Source organism: Simochromis diagramma, unplaced genomic scaffold, assembly GCF_900408965.1.
Source record: "Simochromis diagramma unplaced genomic scaffold, fSimDia1.1 OVJJ01000545.1, whole genome shotgun sequence".
Lineage (NCBI taxonomy): Eukaryota > Metazoa > Chordata > Actinopteri > Cichliformes > Cichlidae > Simochromis > Simochromis diagramma.
This window is the reverse complement of record NW_024387371.1, coordinates 1,192,283-1,209,355: the sequence shown is the minus strand read 5'-3', so window position 1 is coordinate 1,209,355 and position 17,073 is coordinate 1,192,283. Positions and strand designations below refer to the sequence as shown.

The 17,073-nt window shown below is 40.4% G+C and overlaps 1 protein-coding gene across 1 annotated transcript in view; it reads right to left on the bottom strand.

The window, feature by feature from the left end:
* samd10b (sterile alpha motif domain containing 10b) overlaps positions 1–12,124 on the bottom strand; it is a 57,815-nt gene extending 45,691 nt beyond the window's left edge. The window contains exon 1 of the mRNA XM_040008324.1: positions 11,800–12,124. Within this exon, the coding sequence (XP_039864258.1) occupies positions 11,800–11,812 (13 nt within the window). The 5' untranslated portion in view covers positions 11,813–12,124. The remainder of the gene's footprint in view (positions 1–11,799) is intronic.
* Between the last annotated feature and the right edge of the window lie 4,949 nt (positions 12,125–17,073).

The following is a 17,073-nucleotide window of genomic DNA, read 5'->3' as shown; positions in this document are numbered from 1 at the left end:
AGTCTCAGTAGTTTCAGTAATTGCGTTCCAAAACTGCAGTGCCAAACCAGCGCTACGCTCTCTTGTACTTTACTGAACCATTTCCATATTATTACCCAGCTACTCAGATGTCACAGCCAGACACTTATACGAATGCACACACACACACAGACACACACACATGAATAAACACTAGTTGTTCCACAGATACATCACACTAACAATAGGGCATTAATGGCACAAGCGTGAGTGACCCATTTTGCTTCTTTTGCGTTATATCTCCCAGACATACACACACAGCCCTATCTCTGTGCCATCACATCTATTGATGTTAATGCACTGGCTGATTGTCTACCATTTTCACTTTAGATGAGACAGGCTGGGAGAGAAGAGTTTTATTATACAGACCTTAATTACATCACTTTCTGTCAAATTAGTGCACCTCAAACCCATCTCACATGATATCCCTACATTTACTGGCTGTGCTTTTCTCTTCTCTCAGTCATTGCAGAGAAATTTAAATCAGTTTTTTTTTTTTTTTTTGGTCAAATCTGTTGGTCAGATCTGTTTCATCTCGTCATCCATTTCAAAAATCCACTGAAGGCAGAGACTTTCTTACAAGAATTATTCCTGACTTGTGTCAGTTTTTATTTCCAGCATTGTTCCAGACTCGGTGACTCGGCCCATCAGTGCAAACGTGCAGTGCACACACAAGTGGAAGGAAAAAAATACTGTATATACAATACCCCACATAGCTATATCCCTAAAAGTAGTGTATGTGCATCTCTGTGTGTGTCTGCTTCTACCGAGATCCAAAGCCTGCAGAGCACCACTGACCTGATATGTAGGGCGAGACCGACACACTGGGATGACAGCTTAGAGCCCGCCCCCACTAACTCTGACTGACAGCGCCGTAACCTCGGCTGCCTCCCACGACAATAGTTTGGTCCTGGTTCCATTTTAACGTCTGTCATTCCTAGTTTGATATAACAGCTATTTCTGGAGCAAAATTCTATAAAAGCATAAGACTACAACCGGAGGACAAAAGCACATGAAGTGGAATGAGAGGAAATGTTTTGAGGGAGATATAATTGGACTCTGACAAACTGATTGCTGTTTATTCCCTTAAGCAACTGTAAAGAACTGCAAAAGTCTTAGATTGTTCTATGTGCTTGTGCAAAAAAAAAAAAAAAAAAAAAAAAAATTATATATAGCTACAGGATTTTTGTCTTTTGCTCTAACAGCCAATATTCCTGACTACCAGGAAAAAAAATGTTGTCCAATCAATGTTTTAAATCCCCCAATGTTTGTAAGGTAATGAGAAGACTGAAATCATTTTTTTACAAAAAAAAGTTTTTATTTTTTAGATATCACATGTCCACTGCAGAGGACATTGGAAGGCCAAACATGTAAAACTGAACTTTGATGGCAAACAGTTGCTTCCCCCCAAAAAAGAGATAAACCTAAGAACAAGGTTAACATCCACAGACCAACATCACTTTTGATTAATTCTGTTGTGTTTATTTGGAGTGATACTTCAAAAAGCAATTCCCCTTCTTGGAAACACAGAGGAATACCTTGCACTTTGTGCACATCACGTATGTTTTGCTCGTGCAGTTGGATCTGCGACATCTTGATGCATGTGTTTCATCCACCATCTCTGGAAGATGGATGGCACCATAGTGTCTCAGAGCTTCATTTGGCTGAGGTTTCCACTTTTGACGTGGGGGAGTATAGTCATCTACACTGTCATTTGCGCTTCCTCCTTGAGCCTGAGTAATCAACTCTTCACCAAGGAGCAGCTTGAAGTCAAGGAGCTTCAGTGGTTTCTTTCCCCGAAACTGCAAGTAACTCCTATACTGAAGCCACGAGTTGGTGATTGCCAGATCAAAAAAGTGGAGAACTGCACGTACTGTCCATTTCCGAGTGCGAGAGGCCATCCTGTAGAAACTCAACATTCGGTCAACAAGGTTCACACCACCCATGTTGGTATTGTACTCAGCAATTGCCAGTGGCCTTGGCACCTGGACAAATCTTTTGTCTTTCTTGGACCATCTTGTGCGTATGTCCTGAGGTTCAATGCCATAGGCAGAGAATGCCATGACAACTGGCTTGTTGTCCAACCACTTAATGACAGCTCAGTTGACAGTTCAGGAGGACTTCGTCTGACTACCATCTCTGATGCCCCTCTTTCTTTCTTCTTGAAGGGCTTATCCCCTATGATCTTGCACTCCTTTGGAATCCTGTTACTCATGAGGGTTCCAGTTCCAGTCAGCCCTTTCATCTTTAGGGTGTCAAGGAGGTTGATAGTTGTGAAGAACCTGTCAAAGAACAGGTGGGTTCCTTGGGGAACAGACTCTGCCAAATGAAGAACAGCTTTCTCTCCAATACCCATTCCTCCTGTATCTCCAAAGGTAGTCTTGCCTTGGTACACCACAAAGTCTAAGACCAAACCAGTTGGTGCGGCTAAGACAAACACCTTCAATCCAGTTGGATATGGCTTGCCTGGTACATACTGGCGCACTGGGCAGCGACCAGTAAATGGGATCATTTGCTCGTCAATGCACAATTTTTCTGTTCTAGGTAGACTCAGACATCCTTGCCTCACTTTGGCCAAAAGGGGCCTGATTTTCCACAAGAGATCACTTCTTTTTTCATCATCTGAAACATCAAGGTCATTGATGATCTTGATGGAATTTCTGAGCCTGTAGAAACGATTTCTAGTCATGGATTCTGCCACAACTTGAACTCTGGTGTTTGAGGCCCAATACATTTGAATGTTTGGATAGCCTAGACAACCCATGTAAATGGAAATCCCAAAGAATGTCTTCAGCTCTTCAGGAGTGGTATTTAGTGTTGCTCCAGACTCAAGGATTGCGCGCTGATTTGTGCACAAGGCCATTCTTTCAAACACTGAGTCATCGATGTACTGCTTGAAGTAATCCATTGGGGTCCAGTTTTCACGTGTCATGACATCATTGTTCTCAACAATGGCAGGATCATCAACTTGGAATTTGAATCTTGAAAAAGGGAATAAAACACTTAAATGAGTCTCAATTGTTAAATAAAATTTGGTATTGTTTTAAAATATAAACTCAAGGTGTACTTTGAATTCCTGCTCCACAGTGGACGCCGACTGCACTGTTCAGCTTGATCTGACTCCTCAGTATCTGCTTGCCCTGCCTGAATTTCATCCTCAGAGCTCCCTGAATCATCTTCCTCTGCTTCTGGCTCAAACAATGCATCTTGATCTTCTTCATCAGACAACTCAAGATCTGAGTTTCCCTCAACAATTCGTAATAAAATTCTTTCTGCTTCGGAAAAAGACTCCCTTTCTGGTCATTTGAAAAAAATGGAACAAAATAGAGGAAATAACTACAAATGTCCACTACGGAGGACATTTTGTAAACACTTCAATACTATACTAAAATAAAGTTAAAATTAGGCATACTATGTTTTAATTTGTTATTAAGAGACTAATCTAAAATATGTTAACAACATTTGTAGCCAAAAATTCCTCAATAAAAAGTTTTATGCACTTACTTTTCTTCTTCCCATAAAATGTGCTTGCAGTGATGGCCGCCATGATCCTTGATGAAAAAACTAAAGTTCCCAAAGCCCCACCCCTTCACATTTGGTATCATTGGAAAGCCCCAAATGTCCCCTGTAGATACCAAAAGTAGGTATTTCTGTAGTATGCAGTGGATGGAAGATATTCAGGTTTAGAAATGTCATCTACAGAGGACAAATTTGCATTGCTGGTAGTCAGGAGGATATTATGACCAATACAGCACTTAGAGGCTGCTGAAAGTGATTGCCTATCTATAACTCTTACGAGACAAATCCATCCTAATCTAAGGATAAGTTGCAACAGCCGCATGTCTCAGTGGATTCAACTAAATCAGGTCAAAAGGGTGCAAACACTTAAAAGCGTAGTATTGTACACAAAGAGTGCCACGCTAAAGCCCAGTGTTTCCACCATTTGATGCCAGCGATCAAAGTAAAGGATCAAAACGACCACAAATTAATAGAGAACCAGGGCTAGAAGTGGAAATAATATAAGACAGGTAAGAATCTAAGAAGATTTTGATTCAAAATCAAGCGCAGATAGAAACTTTTTTTTTCAACACATGATCTTTATGTGCCGTATGAGAGATTGCCTTTGACATAATGGCCCCAATCTCTTTTTGAGAATGAATCACTTAAGAAGTCAAGAAGGGCCACATGAGGAAGTGGGTTACATTCAAGCTAAAATTACAGAATTTCTTCTTTTCAGCCTCCAGACATCTCCTGGGCTTGGACGTTAAAGTCAGTTCTTATTTGTGACTTAATTGCAGAAAATCGGATCACATGTACACACAAACGGGAACCTGAATGTCATATTAAACTACTCACATTTATCAGTGCATTTCGAGCATGTTATAAATCACTGTAATGTGTATTTTCCATGGTCTGAGGCACTTTTCGATAGCGCCATATGGCTTTTTCATCAGCCAGAGCTTCCCTTGGGTTTGGTAAGCATGGGAGTGAAAAAAGGAAATACAAAAAAAAGTTTGTGAAGTGAAAATGTCACATGTTCAATGAGCATGCAAAGAATTGTCGAACTGACGTGGCTGGGGAGGGGCTTCTTTTTAATGTAACTTCAGAGAGGTACCATAGGGAAGAGAGAAGAGCCAGACAGGAATGTTTCCAAAAATCTCTTTAAAGATGATGAAAAGGAAGTGGAAATTAAGTGCATTTGAGAAAGATATATTGAGAACATATAAAATTAGGAAATAAAACACTGTATAAATGTGTGGGGGTAAATGCAGCTAACTAGAGAGCATACTGCTTGGCTTAAAGAGAGTCACTGTGCGTTGAGCTGCATTTAAACAACTCTTCCTCTCCACCTCGGCTGACACTTGGCTGCCTATTGACATGGTAAATTGAGGGCCTATTCGAGCAGCGCCGTGACAGCCAGAGGAGGCTATAGACCCTGCCAGTTGCTGTATATTCAAAGGAACTTTGTAATCATACACATCAGGGAACAGAGCAGGAAGGGAAAGAGTGGAATATGGACAGAAGGAAAAAGGAGCGCAACATAAGGTGGGCCGTATGGAGGTAGAGCGATTAAAAAGCGTGATTTATAGGCTGGAGCAGAGAAAGTGAGGGAACAGCTAAGTGACTGATAAGAGGGGAAGACGGAACACAAAATTGATTTCTATTTTTGGAAGAGGTACGGGAGGAACGAGATTTAAACTTGTTCAATTTCAAAGTCACGCAAGCACACTTCAGTGGCTTAATATATACACGTAAACCGATGTAGAAGACACATCTCACATGCAGACGGACCCTGCCACACGCTCCTAGGTTATTATTAGGAGTAATGTAATTGTTTTTCGAGTGGATGAATGGATGTGACTTGTGCTTCTGACTATGCAAGGAGGTATGCATTGTTAGGGTGTAGCTGGAGCCATTAGCCATTTGGTGTAATGGGCAATCTGCTCCACAAGCTTCACTGACCCCCAGCATTTGGTAGGAGGAGCAGGCCAACCTATTAAAAAAGAGTAAAAAGCTCCAAGCATACCCTATCACACAAGGCCACACTTAATTAGGCTGTTTGTTTAGCAGACTCTAATGGGAGAGTTAGCGACTGAGGGAAAGGGGTTGACTGCTCTCCTTGAAACTGCAGGCTGAAAGACATCTGGCCAAGGATGAGGCTGAGGACACAAAGATATTAGTGGAACATGGCCTCCCGTTTGCTGCTATCTCATTTTCTCGGGACCGATGGTAATGATGGAGAGCAGAAATAAACAATAATGCGAGTCATTACAACTGAACTACCGCAATAATGGTCAAAAATAAAACTACACAGATGCTTTATCACAACAGCCAAAATTCAGTAATTAAATTGATCAAGTATGTGAGTGAGGGAAAATACAGTGAGTTAAGTCTGTAAGTAACAACAGAGTGATGCATGGGGGATACAACCACTGTATGAAATTAAAGCTAATTAGTGCAATCCTTCAGAAAAATTACATCTCTCTTTTTCTTCTGTCCCTGCACCCTTTCAGTTCCTCTCCCTTGATCCTTCTCTGTGTGCAGAAGGCTAATTAAAATACAGAAATTGGATATGGGCCTGTGCGCACTTTAATTCAGCAAGAGGATAGAGAAAGGAAGCAGTGAGGGGGGAGAGGCGGGAGAAAAGTTGGAGCCAGGACAAGAATTTGGGAAAGGTGAGGCCTTGTCATCTGGCAGAGTATTACAGGCATGGCATTGGTAGCAATGAGGGCACAGGGCAGACTCAATGAAAACAGTTGAGGTGTGACGCCTCAGAACAGAATCTTTCAGAAATCCACCGCACTGTGCTCTTGTTAATCCGCGACTTATTTACCCCGAAACAGGCTTCTCCTCTTTTACTCATTCATCAATCTGCGAAAGGCCTGCAGGATTAAAGCAGTCCATCTAAGTCCTACACATCGGGTCAGAGGTTAAAGCAGTTGGCGGTTGGTCTCACGGAGCCACAAAAAAACCCGTTACATCATTATCTCAGAAAAAAGTTTTCCACCAACAGCAACACTCTAATGGATACCTGAGTTTGATCTAAACTTCATATTGTGTTACTAATACGACTGGCTTCACCCTGAATTACCAAGTGAGTTGTGCAACTTAAGTCATGTTTCTCTAGTTTTACCAAAGTTCATCTTGAAGGAAGTCTTACCAACCTGCAGCCATGTTGGGAAATCATCTGAATGATAATACATATATATATCCCTGGCTCGTCTTAGGGCTTTGAACATTTTTTTATAAAACATTAAGCCAAGAGAAGTTCACTTACCTAAAACTTTACTAACGTAACAAGTACAAGAGCTCGCCTAATACTTTATTGGGTATACTTCTTCAACTGCTCTTTAACACAAATATCTCATCGACAATCATGTGGCTGCAACTCAATGCATTTAGGCATAGTTTCAAATAAATGGGAAAGAAACATGTTTTCAGTATCAAGGTTTTTAGTAAGTGCTTCAGAAACTGCTGATATACTGCGATTTTCCTGTGTAGACATCTTTAAAGCTTACAAAGAAAAGTCCATAAAAGGGAAAATATATTTAGTGAGCAGCAGTCCTTTGAGTGAAAAGGCCAAATCAGTGTCAGAAAGGAGAATGAACAGAATGCAGCAGATTCCAGCAGAAGACCATACTGGATGCCTTGTTTGTCAGCTAAGAGCAAGAAAGTACAGTTCACACAGGCTCACTACAATTGGAGAACAGAAAATTGAAATAAAAAACGTTTCCTGGTCTGATGAGTCTTGATTACTGCTACAATATTTGGATGGCAGGGTCAAAATTTTGTGCATACACCATGAAAAGATGATTCCATCCTGCCTTGTATCATTGGTGTAATGGTGTGGGGGATATTTAATATTTTCTTGGCAATCTTTGGGCCCCTTAGTACCAACTGAGCATCATTTAAACACCACAGTCTACCTGAGTAAGTCAAAACCAAAGTCTGTGATTTTGCCCAAAAGTTATTCTCACCAGTATAACTGATGAGACCCAGAAAGGCAGAAATATTATTATGAACAAGAACATATAAAAAGGGGGTAAGAAGCTTATTGAGGAATTAAAATTATTTTGTACAAAAATATCTCATTATTTTGGAGAGCGTAATAGTGGATGACACTTGAGGCTTCTCGAATAACATACTACAATCTCTAATCAAATTATCAGCAGCTGAATTGGTTTAAAAAATAAAGTTAAAATTTAAGTAATGCAAAGATATTACAGGTTTCCTTTATAGACAAAAATAAATAAAATTAAGACTGAATACACATCTCATATTTTTCTAATAATAAATGCTTCATTGGTACTCTCATATCAATATTTTCTCATGAAAAGGTCACTTTCTCATTTTTCTCATATACCATGATGATATCATATCATATATCATACTTTTCTTTTAAAATAACATTTCAAATGTTTCATGAGATAATCATTTCCTTCATATTATCCAGTCGATTTAGCTACAATATATGAAAGAGGTGGGAAAAGGACAAACTACAAAATTATGGCCCAACCTTTCTATTATAAACATACATTACTATGTACAGACATAATCATTTCAGTATTCTCTTGAGTGAGCTACAAGAATATCGTCACTTGAAAAAATGGTAGCCAAAGCTATGAAGAAACTAATAACAATAATATAACCTTCAGCTGATAAAACAGCTTATGGAAACTTCTCAGGGCTCTTGTTAATGTAGTCTGGGAATTCCAGTTACTGTACAAGATTACACAAACACATCCCCCCTGTTTCCTCTATCCCTCTGTCAATTTAGCCTTTATTCCACTCTCTGTGAGTCTAAAATGCACATGCTCATACCAGGTGCAGCTGCAGGGCAGCAGTGGATCAGAGAGCTGATGATGGATGACTGGAGTGCATGAGTGTGTGTGCATGCGTGTGTTAAAGAGGATTCTCCATGCATTATATTGAGTGGCACACCCTCCTGCTGTGAGGAAGCACGGGATGATGATGGACACGGCAAAGAGGTTAACAGCTTGCACGCTCCCTGACAAGCATAAACACATGAAATTGCTGTATAACCCCTCCATGCCACTGTAGCTGAGAGGGTTAGCACACCATTACCATATTACCCAACTACAGAGGCCCCAAACACATTTGGCTCCAGCACCAAATGGATGCACTCTCTAGCAGGCGATATAGCACACACCAGGAAAACAACAAAGTTTGTCTGTTTACAGCGAACACTCCTCCTGCCGCAGCGCCTCACTCAGAGGGGTGTTAGCTTCCCTTATGCTTCATCAACATGTTCACACATACAAACACAAATGGATGCATTGACCAAAGCATGTGCGCATATTTGGCTTCTCAGTGGAAAGGGGCAGTTCATTTAAAACCAAATGAGCACACAATGGTGTGACCTGATCTGAAGAAACACTATGCATTTGTGCTTTGGGGCTTTTAACCATCATTTGGAGGAAGGACAACACAATAGATTATTCAAGGAGCGTGTATCTAGGCCATAGTTGTTCATTTTTATGAATTATTTTATGGTAGAACTACATTTTCAGAGTAATTAAAAGAAAATAATGCTGCAGCATGTCTGTCTATTAGAAGAAAATTACAGTACAAACATTCCTCATGTTTAAGCCCCCATCCTACAGTAAGTGTCCATCATGAACCACGGCAAACAGCAACTATCGACCCTTCTTTGGCAGGCTTTCTACCAACATGCCCAGAGAGAGACACAAATAAATGTGTTGTTTATAGATTCAGATCCAGCTGTGCGCTTGTCTCTGTGTGGGCCTGTCAGGTTGGTGGTGGGCATGGCTTTTGGCTTTTTTTTTTTTGTATGTCTGAGTGTGTGTGCTTATGTCTCGCTGTATTATTGATGGATGGAAACCATGCTGGAATGCTCTATACTGGCCCAAAATCTTTGGATATGCTGCTGCTGGGCTTGGCCAGGCTTGCCTTTTGGAGGACACACACTGGGTTGCCCCCATGTCTATCGCTAATGTGAACATGGGATGAAGCCTGCTGTCCTCTCCTCTGGAGAAAAAGAAATCCTGCTCATCCTAAACAATGAGCACTGGACGGCACAGTGGCCCACTTGGATCATTTGTATGGCTGCTTATCTCAGATATGACAACAGAGCCAGATGTCCTGGATGATTTAAGCAAACATCTGATGAATTTCATCCAATCGGAATTGCCTAACGTAGAGGGGAATATAATTATATAGCTTGACTTGCTGTGCAGCAGGCAGCAAGGAGAAAAATGTAATTCCCTCAGCAATTTACATGAAGATGAGGCAAAATGTCTATTATACCATTTAAAATGCAGATCAGCCCTTGTAAATGATAGTGTCACAGGCCGGTTGCCGAGAGCCTACCTCACAATAACACTAAAGTCTCCTGGCATATGTAAATCAATGCAATGCATTACCAGTCAGTGTCGCTTTGGTTCTGTACGTACCCAACTAAAAGTAATCACAGTTCACAAATTGGATGTAAACTCGGTTAACAATTATCTAAATTCCTCAAATAGACTCTTAAACTTTCTTTCTAAAAGTTTTAAATAAGAGACAAAATCTTCTTAAATAAGTATCCGTGCCCTATAACTTATTGCAGATGTTAGTAAGTCTGATATCGTTTCCTAGCTGTATAGTCACCCCCATGCATGTCTTCAAGCAGTGATACAGTCTTTTTGGACCCATATTCATTAAAGTTTAAGTGGCACAGCAGTGTCAGGGTGGCATCAGCGCCAGAGGCTCTGAGTAAATTAATGATGCTTAAGTAAACTATGGATTAATTATGGATTGTCCAATGTGTCAGTATGCACGTATGCATATCTGACTGAGCCTCCACCTTGCAATCATGCTAATGAAGAGCTAACCTGCTTCAGTAGACAGAGGACAGATGGAAAACCCACTTGGCACTACACCAACGCTCTCACACACATTATTGCCCTTGAGCAAAGAGAGGCTCTGATTAGGCTTCACTTAAGTTAGTTAGCCTGGAGCTAACACCAACCAGCCAAGCGCGGGAAAGAGAAAGTGGCAGGACAAAAAACAAGGGTACAAACAATTCCAAAAAACACCGAAGAGCTTTTTTTTTTGCACAGTATATTAATGTCTAATTAGTTTGGTCCCCTGAAGCTAGGGTAAGTGGGCTGGGTGGGGGGGAAGACAATCAGAGCTCTGCAAAGAGAAATTTGTTTTGAGCTGAGGCTGCATAAAATGTGACCTCACAACAAAAACAAAAGGAAAAAATGGGTAGGATTTATTTCAACATGTTTTCAGGGGAATTTTGGTTTTTAAAGAAATCACTTTGATACGCAAAATCTAAATTTCAGTCATGTTTCCAAGCAAAACAAAGCTGCTAAACAGCTTTTGTAGTTTACTATCAGTTTCTTTTCTAGCTTTTCATAAACCAAACAGTAATTAATGAATGAAGAACAGTCATCAGATCAATCAGCAGATTTAGCCACCGCAGCCTTCTACAAAAAAGAAAAGAGAGAGCTATGGATTACCATTCTTTGTAGTGTATGCCACCCTTTCAATCCAGATCTAAAAGCAACAAATTCTGTTTTGTGAGGGGTGGGGTTGGTGGTGCTTTGAAAGGATGGGGGTGGGTTATTGTGCTTACATGACTGATGAAGTCATATTTCATACTTGTGTAACAGCAAAACAAAAGCATGAATAACAAAGAATACAGCATCATTGTTATTCTTCAGCTGGTAATGTATTCAGGTGAGCCAGACGCTGGACAAATACAATCAAGTACAAAGAAACCATGGGTAACACTGAACCTCCAATACAGTCTTCTTTCCTGTAAAACAAAGACTTTGGCTACTTAACTGCACGTTACAGCTGGGTATTTTTGACTACATGCAAGTTTAAAAGTCTTTTTTCTCAAAGGCAAATTTAACATGACAGAGAAGACTAAATCCACATTTATTTTGAAAAGTTCTTACCTGAAATCCTGTCAGAAACAACTTTGCAGATTTACTTATTTATTTATTTTTCCTGAGGATAGTTGAAATCTAGAGGCTATTCCACAATAAAGAAAACATACATAAAATAATCTCCATAGAAACATTTCCTGCTACTTAAAGGCATTTTTATTTCTCTTTTGCCAAAAAATAGCATCATAAATGTTCTATAAAAAATAATAGATGTGGTGCAAATGTGATATGATGTCAAAGAAAACCCCAAAGTAGCTTATAAAGTCACAGTTAGAGACCAGCTCATGCCCCGTATGAATACCCACTGTGGGTATGGGTAATATGCTCTAGTAAAGGGAATAGTAGGCGCTCTTACCGTCCACAGCCATAGTCGGTCTCAGCGTGTATCTCTCCGTGGTGTCAACAGGACTCTCTCATTCTTCTGCCAGACGGATAAAATGTAGGCTACTGAGCGTGAGAGATGAAGAGCGCTTCCTGCCCCTTCTAACCTATGTGAGCATGGAGACAGCTCTTACTGCTGTTAGTACTGGGAGAAAAGAAAAACCTAGATCACACTCTTCCTCTCTGTCGGTTCACGGCCATTTGGTCTCCGGGATGCCGGGACCAGTCCGCTATGAAACTGCTCCTTCAGTATCTCCGCCCCCCCTCCCTCCGTACCTGACCGGCTGGAGACAAAAGGTCATTACGCCCCGACACCAGCTGTTATAGGACACAGACGCCGCTCTCTCTCTCCCTCTCTCTCTTTCTCTCTCACCCCACGCACAAACACATCCACGCCTCTTTTTTGTTAAATCACGAGCGACGATAGAGATTCACATAACACAGAACCCCCCACCCCACCCCCTTTTTCTTAAAAATGCCCAGAAAAACTTTCGTCTACCAACTATATTGTTATTATTGTTATAATAATAATAATAATAATAATAATAATAATAATAATAATAATAATAATAATATAGAAGTTTCCTCTGATGTGTTGCTTGAAACCTTCTAGTTTCCTCAGCCTAAAGTTTCCAAGTTCTGCACACTGGGACAGCAATCGGATAAAATGAACCATTACAGAAAGCCTGGTTATCATATACTGCAGCATTGTGGTTTCACTAAGGGTCCGACAGGAGGAAGAAGAACGGTCAAAATGAAAACAGCATCAGCGGGGCAGTATAGTCAGTGAGTTTTGCTCACTTTTTACTATAGCTACCAACACAAATGTTATCTAAAGAAAATTATGCAGCCACATTGTCACTGTAACTTTCTTTGCCTAAATTTAACCTGATTGTTTTGGGACTGCTCCAATATTGATATTATCTGTTATATTAAACATGTTTCCTCATACCAATTTTGTTAAACGTTTAAATGTAGTTCAAATCTAGAGTGAAGAAGTGCTGAAAGACTTTACAATAGATATGTTATTTTTCATCCGTTCGTTCTTTCCCTGTCATTATCAGCACACTTCTTCTAACCATCAGTAAATCTATCACTGTCCGCACTCCTCCCAAGGGATCTGTGTCTATAACCAAACCAGATCTTTTGCTTGTTAGGCAAATGTGCAAATCACTACATTAGAGCCACTCAAATCAGAGAAGACATTATGGATCTTTATTTGCCTTCACAATAGTACGCTGATGAATGAAGTGTTTCATTTAGTTTATTTGTGTGTCTGTGTGTGTGCAAAAACTGGTCCTCTGCATTGAGTGGAAAGAACAGAAGAAATTTTAAGTACATGTTTTTGCTACCATCTATGTGAGCAGAAGGTCTCAAACCACAAACCAAGAAGCAGAAATGTGGAGAGATCCTCTGGCAGCAAAACCTAAAAACAGCCATCCCCCTGTAGACATCCACGTCAGCTGCTATTTGCCCGTCAAACAACCGAGCTTCACTTCAAAGCGGAGAATATGGGAGAAAGTTGTGAACGTGTCTTTGTCAATATAATCTCACAGCATATCCGACTAATTGATTCTGCTGGCATTCAGATACATGCAGATTGCTCTGCACCAGTGCTTTTTGTGTGTGTGTAGAACAGTCGAGAGATATGTCCCTGAAAGACTCCATCAGTCTGCGGAAGAAGATGGGGGCCCTCCCTAAAGCTCAGGCACTGCACTGGATCATCAAAGGGTGAACAACAAGGAACAAAGGACTAGCTGGTCCATCAGGGCTTCACCAAAATACATGCTGATTGGGAGTGAGCCTGCCAGACACGCCAACACACACATGCACGGATTTACTGTATACATAATGTTAATACACACATACACACACACGCACACACGCACATTTGCATTCACTCCCTCACACTCACAGAGTCAGAGCTTAATTTAGAAGTGTGTTCTCTATGCCTGTAAGGACATTTTGTCATGTAAAAAAATTGAGCGGTTGAACCCTTGCATCTTTAATTCAGAGGGTGGTCTGTGTGCTGAATAATGAATAGAACGGGTCCAACAGAGATCAAGAGAGAGACAAACTTGCTAAGAACCACAGGGTCTCAGGTGACAGCAACACAGCAGCTAAAGTATGAGCAACTCTTGCGGGGGAGGGAGGAGAGGTATGCCAGTGCAGATAAAGAAGAGAACAACAGCAAAGGGACATGAAAAGTGTTATTGTTTGTAGTCATTCATTACTTTTTATAATTCATTCTTCAGTCGGCAGCAGGAGCACAAGCTGAGGGTTTTGTTAAAGCATTTTTAGTGAGATAAGCAGTATCAGTGAAAGGTTAGAGTGATGGTGACTAAGAGAGTGTTTGCCTCCATGCATTTTATAATACGATATTCAGTATAACTGATATATGAAACCATTAATATTTCTCTGATAATGCTGTACCAGCATTATCAACCCTAACTCCATGCCATTTTTTTTCTTTGGGTTCTTTTGCTTCGGACAGTGCAAAACTAGCAAAATCTAAACGCAAACACATCCACGCATGCCATTTAAAAATGCACTTTTTGAAAAGTAGACAGAGCTTTCCAACAACATAAACAACAGCAGCAAGCAGTATGCTTGTACTGCTAACAACCAGATTGCAGCTGCTGATGAAAAAGGAGTGTCTTGGACTTGTGTTAGAGCTCCCTTCAAAGAGAGAGGGAGAAAGAGAGCCCTTCCTCGAGAAGCACAGAGAAGCTATTGATAGTGGAGTGTGGCATCAGCCTCACCAAAGCTGGTGTCATGGTGAGCGGCTGTCCCTGAGTTGGCAGTGAAGAATAATAGTGCCAAATACAACAGTAAAATGGATAGAGAAGGGCAGCCAAGGGAAGACCGGATAAACCTTGGGTGCATCTAAATGGCTCAGAAACAGAAAAGATTCAAAGAGGTTGGATATCAGTAAAACAGAAGAGTCGTCTTCTCTCTACACTTAATGTGATCTGAAAGGGGGGATGCTTTTTTTTCTGGTGAAAGTGAAAGCAATCTAATGAATTCCCATAGGAAGCTATTTACTCCACTGAGATGAGTGCAGATGATAGAGAGGAATCCACTTTATAGTGTTAAGTTGTGGCCCTGAGCTGCTTTCCTAATCAAAGACTTGGGAGAGTATTTGGCAATTCTGTGTGCATATTGAGGAGAGGCCTCCTTTGAAAGTGTTGCGTCCCCTTTCTAGATTTATTCCGGATGTGGACCAAAAGATGACAGACACATTTGAGAGATATATTCCCTTTACCACTCCCTGATCACTACCTCTTTTCACCTGCTCCACACGCAATACATGTATGCACGTATACATTTGCTCATATGCAGAAGGAGGAAGGGATGGAACACAATTCAGATGCCACAAACTCCTTCACAGTAGCCACACCCATGCAAATGTGCACAGTGTAACCATGTTGCTGTCTCTTTAATGACCTTCTTGAACTCTGCTGTTTGAATTGACTCTGCTGACCACGTGGGGGTCATGACCTCATTCCACACCACTGCAAAGGTCTTTGAAGTCTTACAGAAGAGCTTTATTCTTGTTTGTCTTATGTTTACGTTAAATACTGTATATGAAGCAAATCAAGAATGTCATCCTTGTGGCTGAATGTCAATGATGCCATTAATGTATCCATGGGTTAAATACAATGATTTTTAAGGTACTGTGTACAGATTTTTACTAATTACAGTTTTTCTCCATCGCTTTGGTGCAATTCTCACATCAGGAACTTCATTTTCACTAACTCTTAATTAACACATTTCTCCACTCACATTAGCCTTTCTATTTGGTCTCTGTCTACACTGTACACTGCTATTGTGTCTCTCACTTTCCTTAACACTCTGCAGCATTGTTGGAGAGTATTTTCAAATTACTTCAAATTACTTACTTCAAACATTTGACTTTTTTCACTGACAGTGACAGACCTACAGGAACCTCATCTTCAGCTGAAAGCTAATATAAACATATGTTCTCAGAAAAGGTTAATTGGAAAAAAATAGAAATACATACTCTTGTGTCACAGGTTGATGTCATGGCACTGTTAGTTACACACAAGCATATACTATACATATATACTCACTTGCTACTTTATTAGTTACACCTTGCAAGCCTCAAGGTGGAGCGTCATTTGCCTTCAGAAATACTTCAAGTCTTTGTGACATAGATTCATCAATGTGCTTAGAAATTTTGCTCCATGTTTAGATGATAGCATTGCACAGCTGCAGAAGATTTGTCAGCTGCTCATCCAAATTTCTCCTTCCTCTAAGCTGTTTTACTGGACTAAGATCTGATGACTGTGGAGGCCACTGGAGTTCAGTGTTTTTCAATCTTTTATTGTCTAATTTTGGAGAATCAGTGCAAAATGTAGCCTCAGTTTCCCGTTCTTAGCTGACAGGTGTTGCACCTAGCACAGTCTTCTGTTGCTGTTGCGCTTTCTGAGATGCTCTTCTGCATAACTTGTTTGTAATGAGTGGTTATGTAAGTTACTTCTCCCTTTCTATCAGCTCAAAGTAATCTGCCCATTCTCTTCTGACATCAACAAGGTATTTTCACCCTAAGAATTGCTGGTCACTGAATGTTTTCTCATTTTAGATAATTCCATGTAAACCCTGGAGATGGTTGTGGAGGAAAATCCCAGTACATCAACAATGTCTGAAATACCCACACCAGCCCGTCTGACATCAACAACCATGCCACATTCGATCATCTTTCATGTTTATTCCAATGCTTGGGTTGAACTTCAGCAGCCTGTCCTGACCATGACTTCATGCCTAAATGCTTTGAGTTGCGGCTGTTTTGAAAGGCTGATTAGATATCTGGATTACTGTGCCTAATACCTAATAAAGTGGATGCTGAATGTTTGTACTGTGACTTTACTGGACTATACCTTAGTTGGTTCTATGTTCACAGACTGTATCTATTTACTTTGTCTTTTATGGTGGTTTTATTTTGCTTTTCTCAAATTTCATTTAGTTAAAAATCCTTCACATTTCATTTTTATGCCTGAAAAATGTTCACTTCCCATTCAGCCTACATTTTTAAGACTTTTTCCAAAGGCAGTAAGGTTTTGAGAAAAAAACTAAACACTTTGATGACTTTAAAAGGTGGAGAATCTTTTTTTCATTCATCAGGGAGTTGAAGTATTCATATTTTGGTACATGTGAAATATGGAGGACCACAAGAGCCATGTGCATCGAAATAAAGAATTCTGTGCTTAAATAATGAATTGTAGAA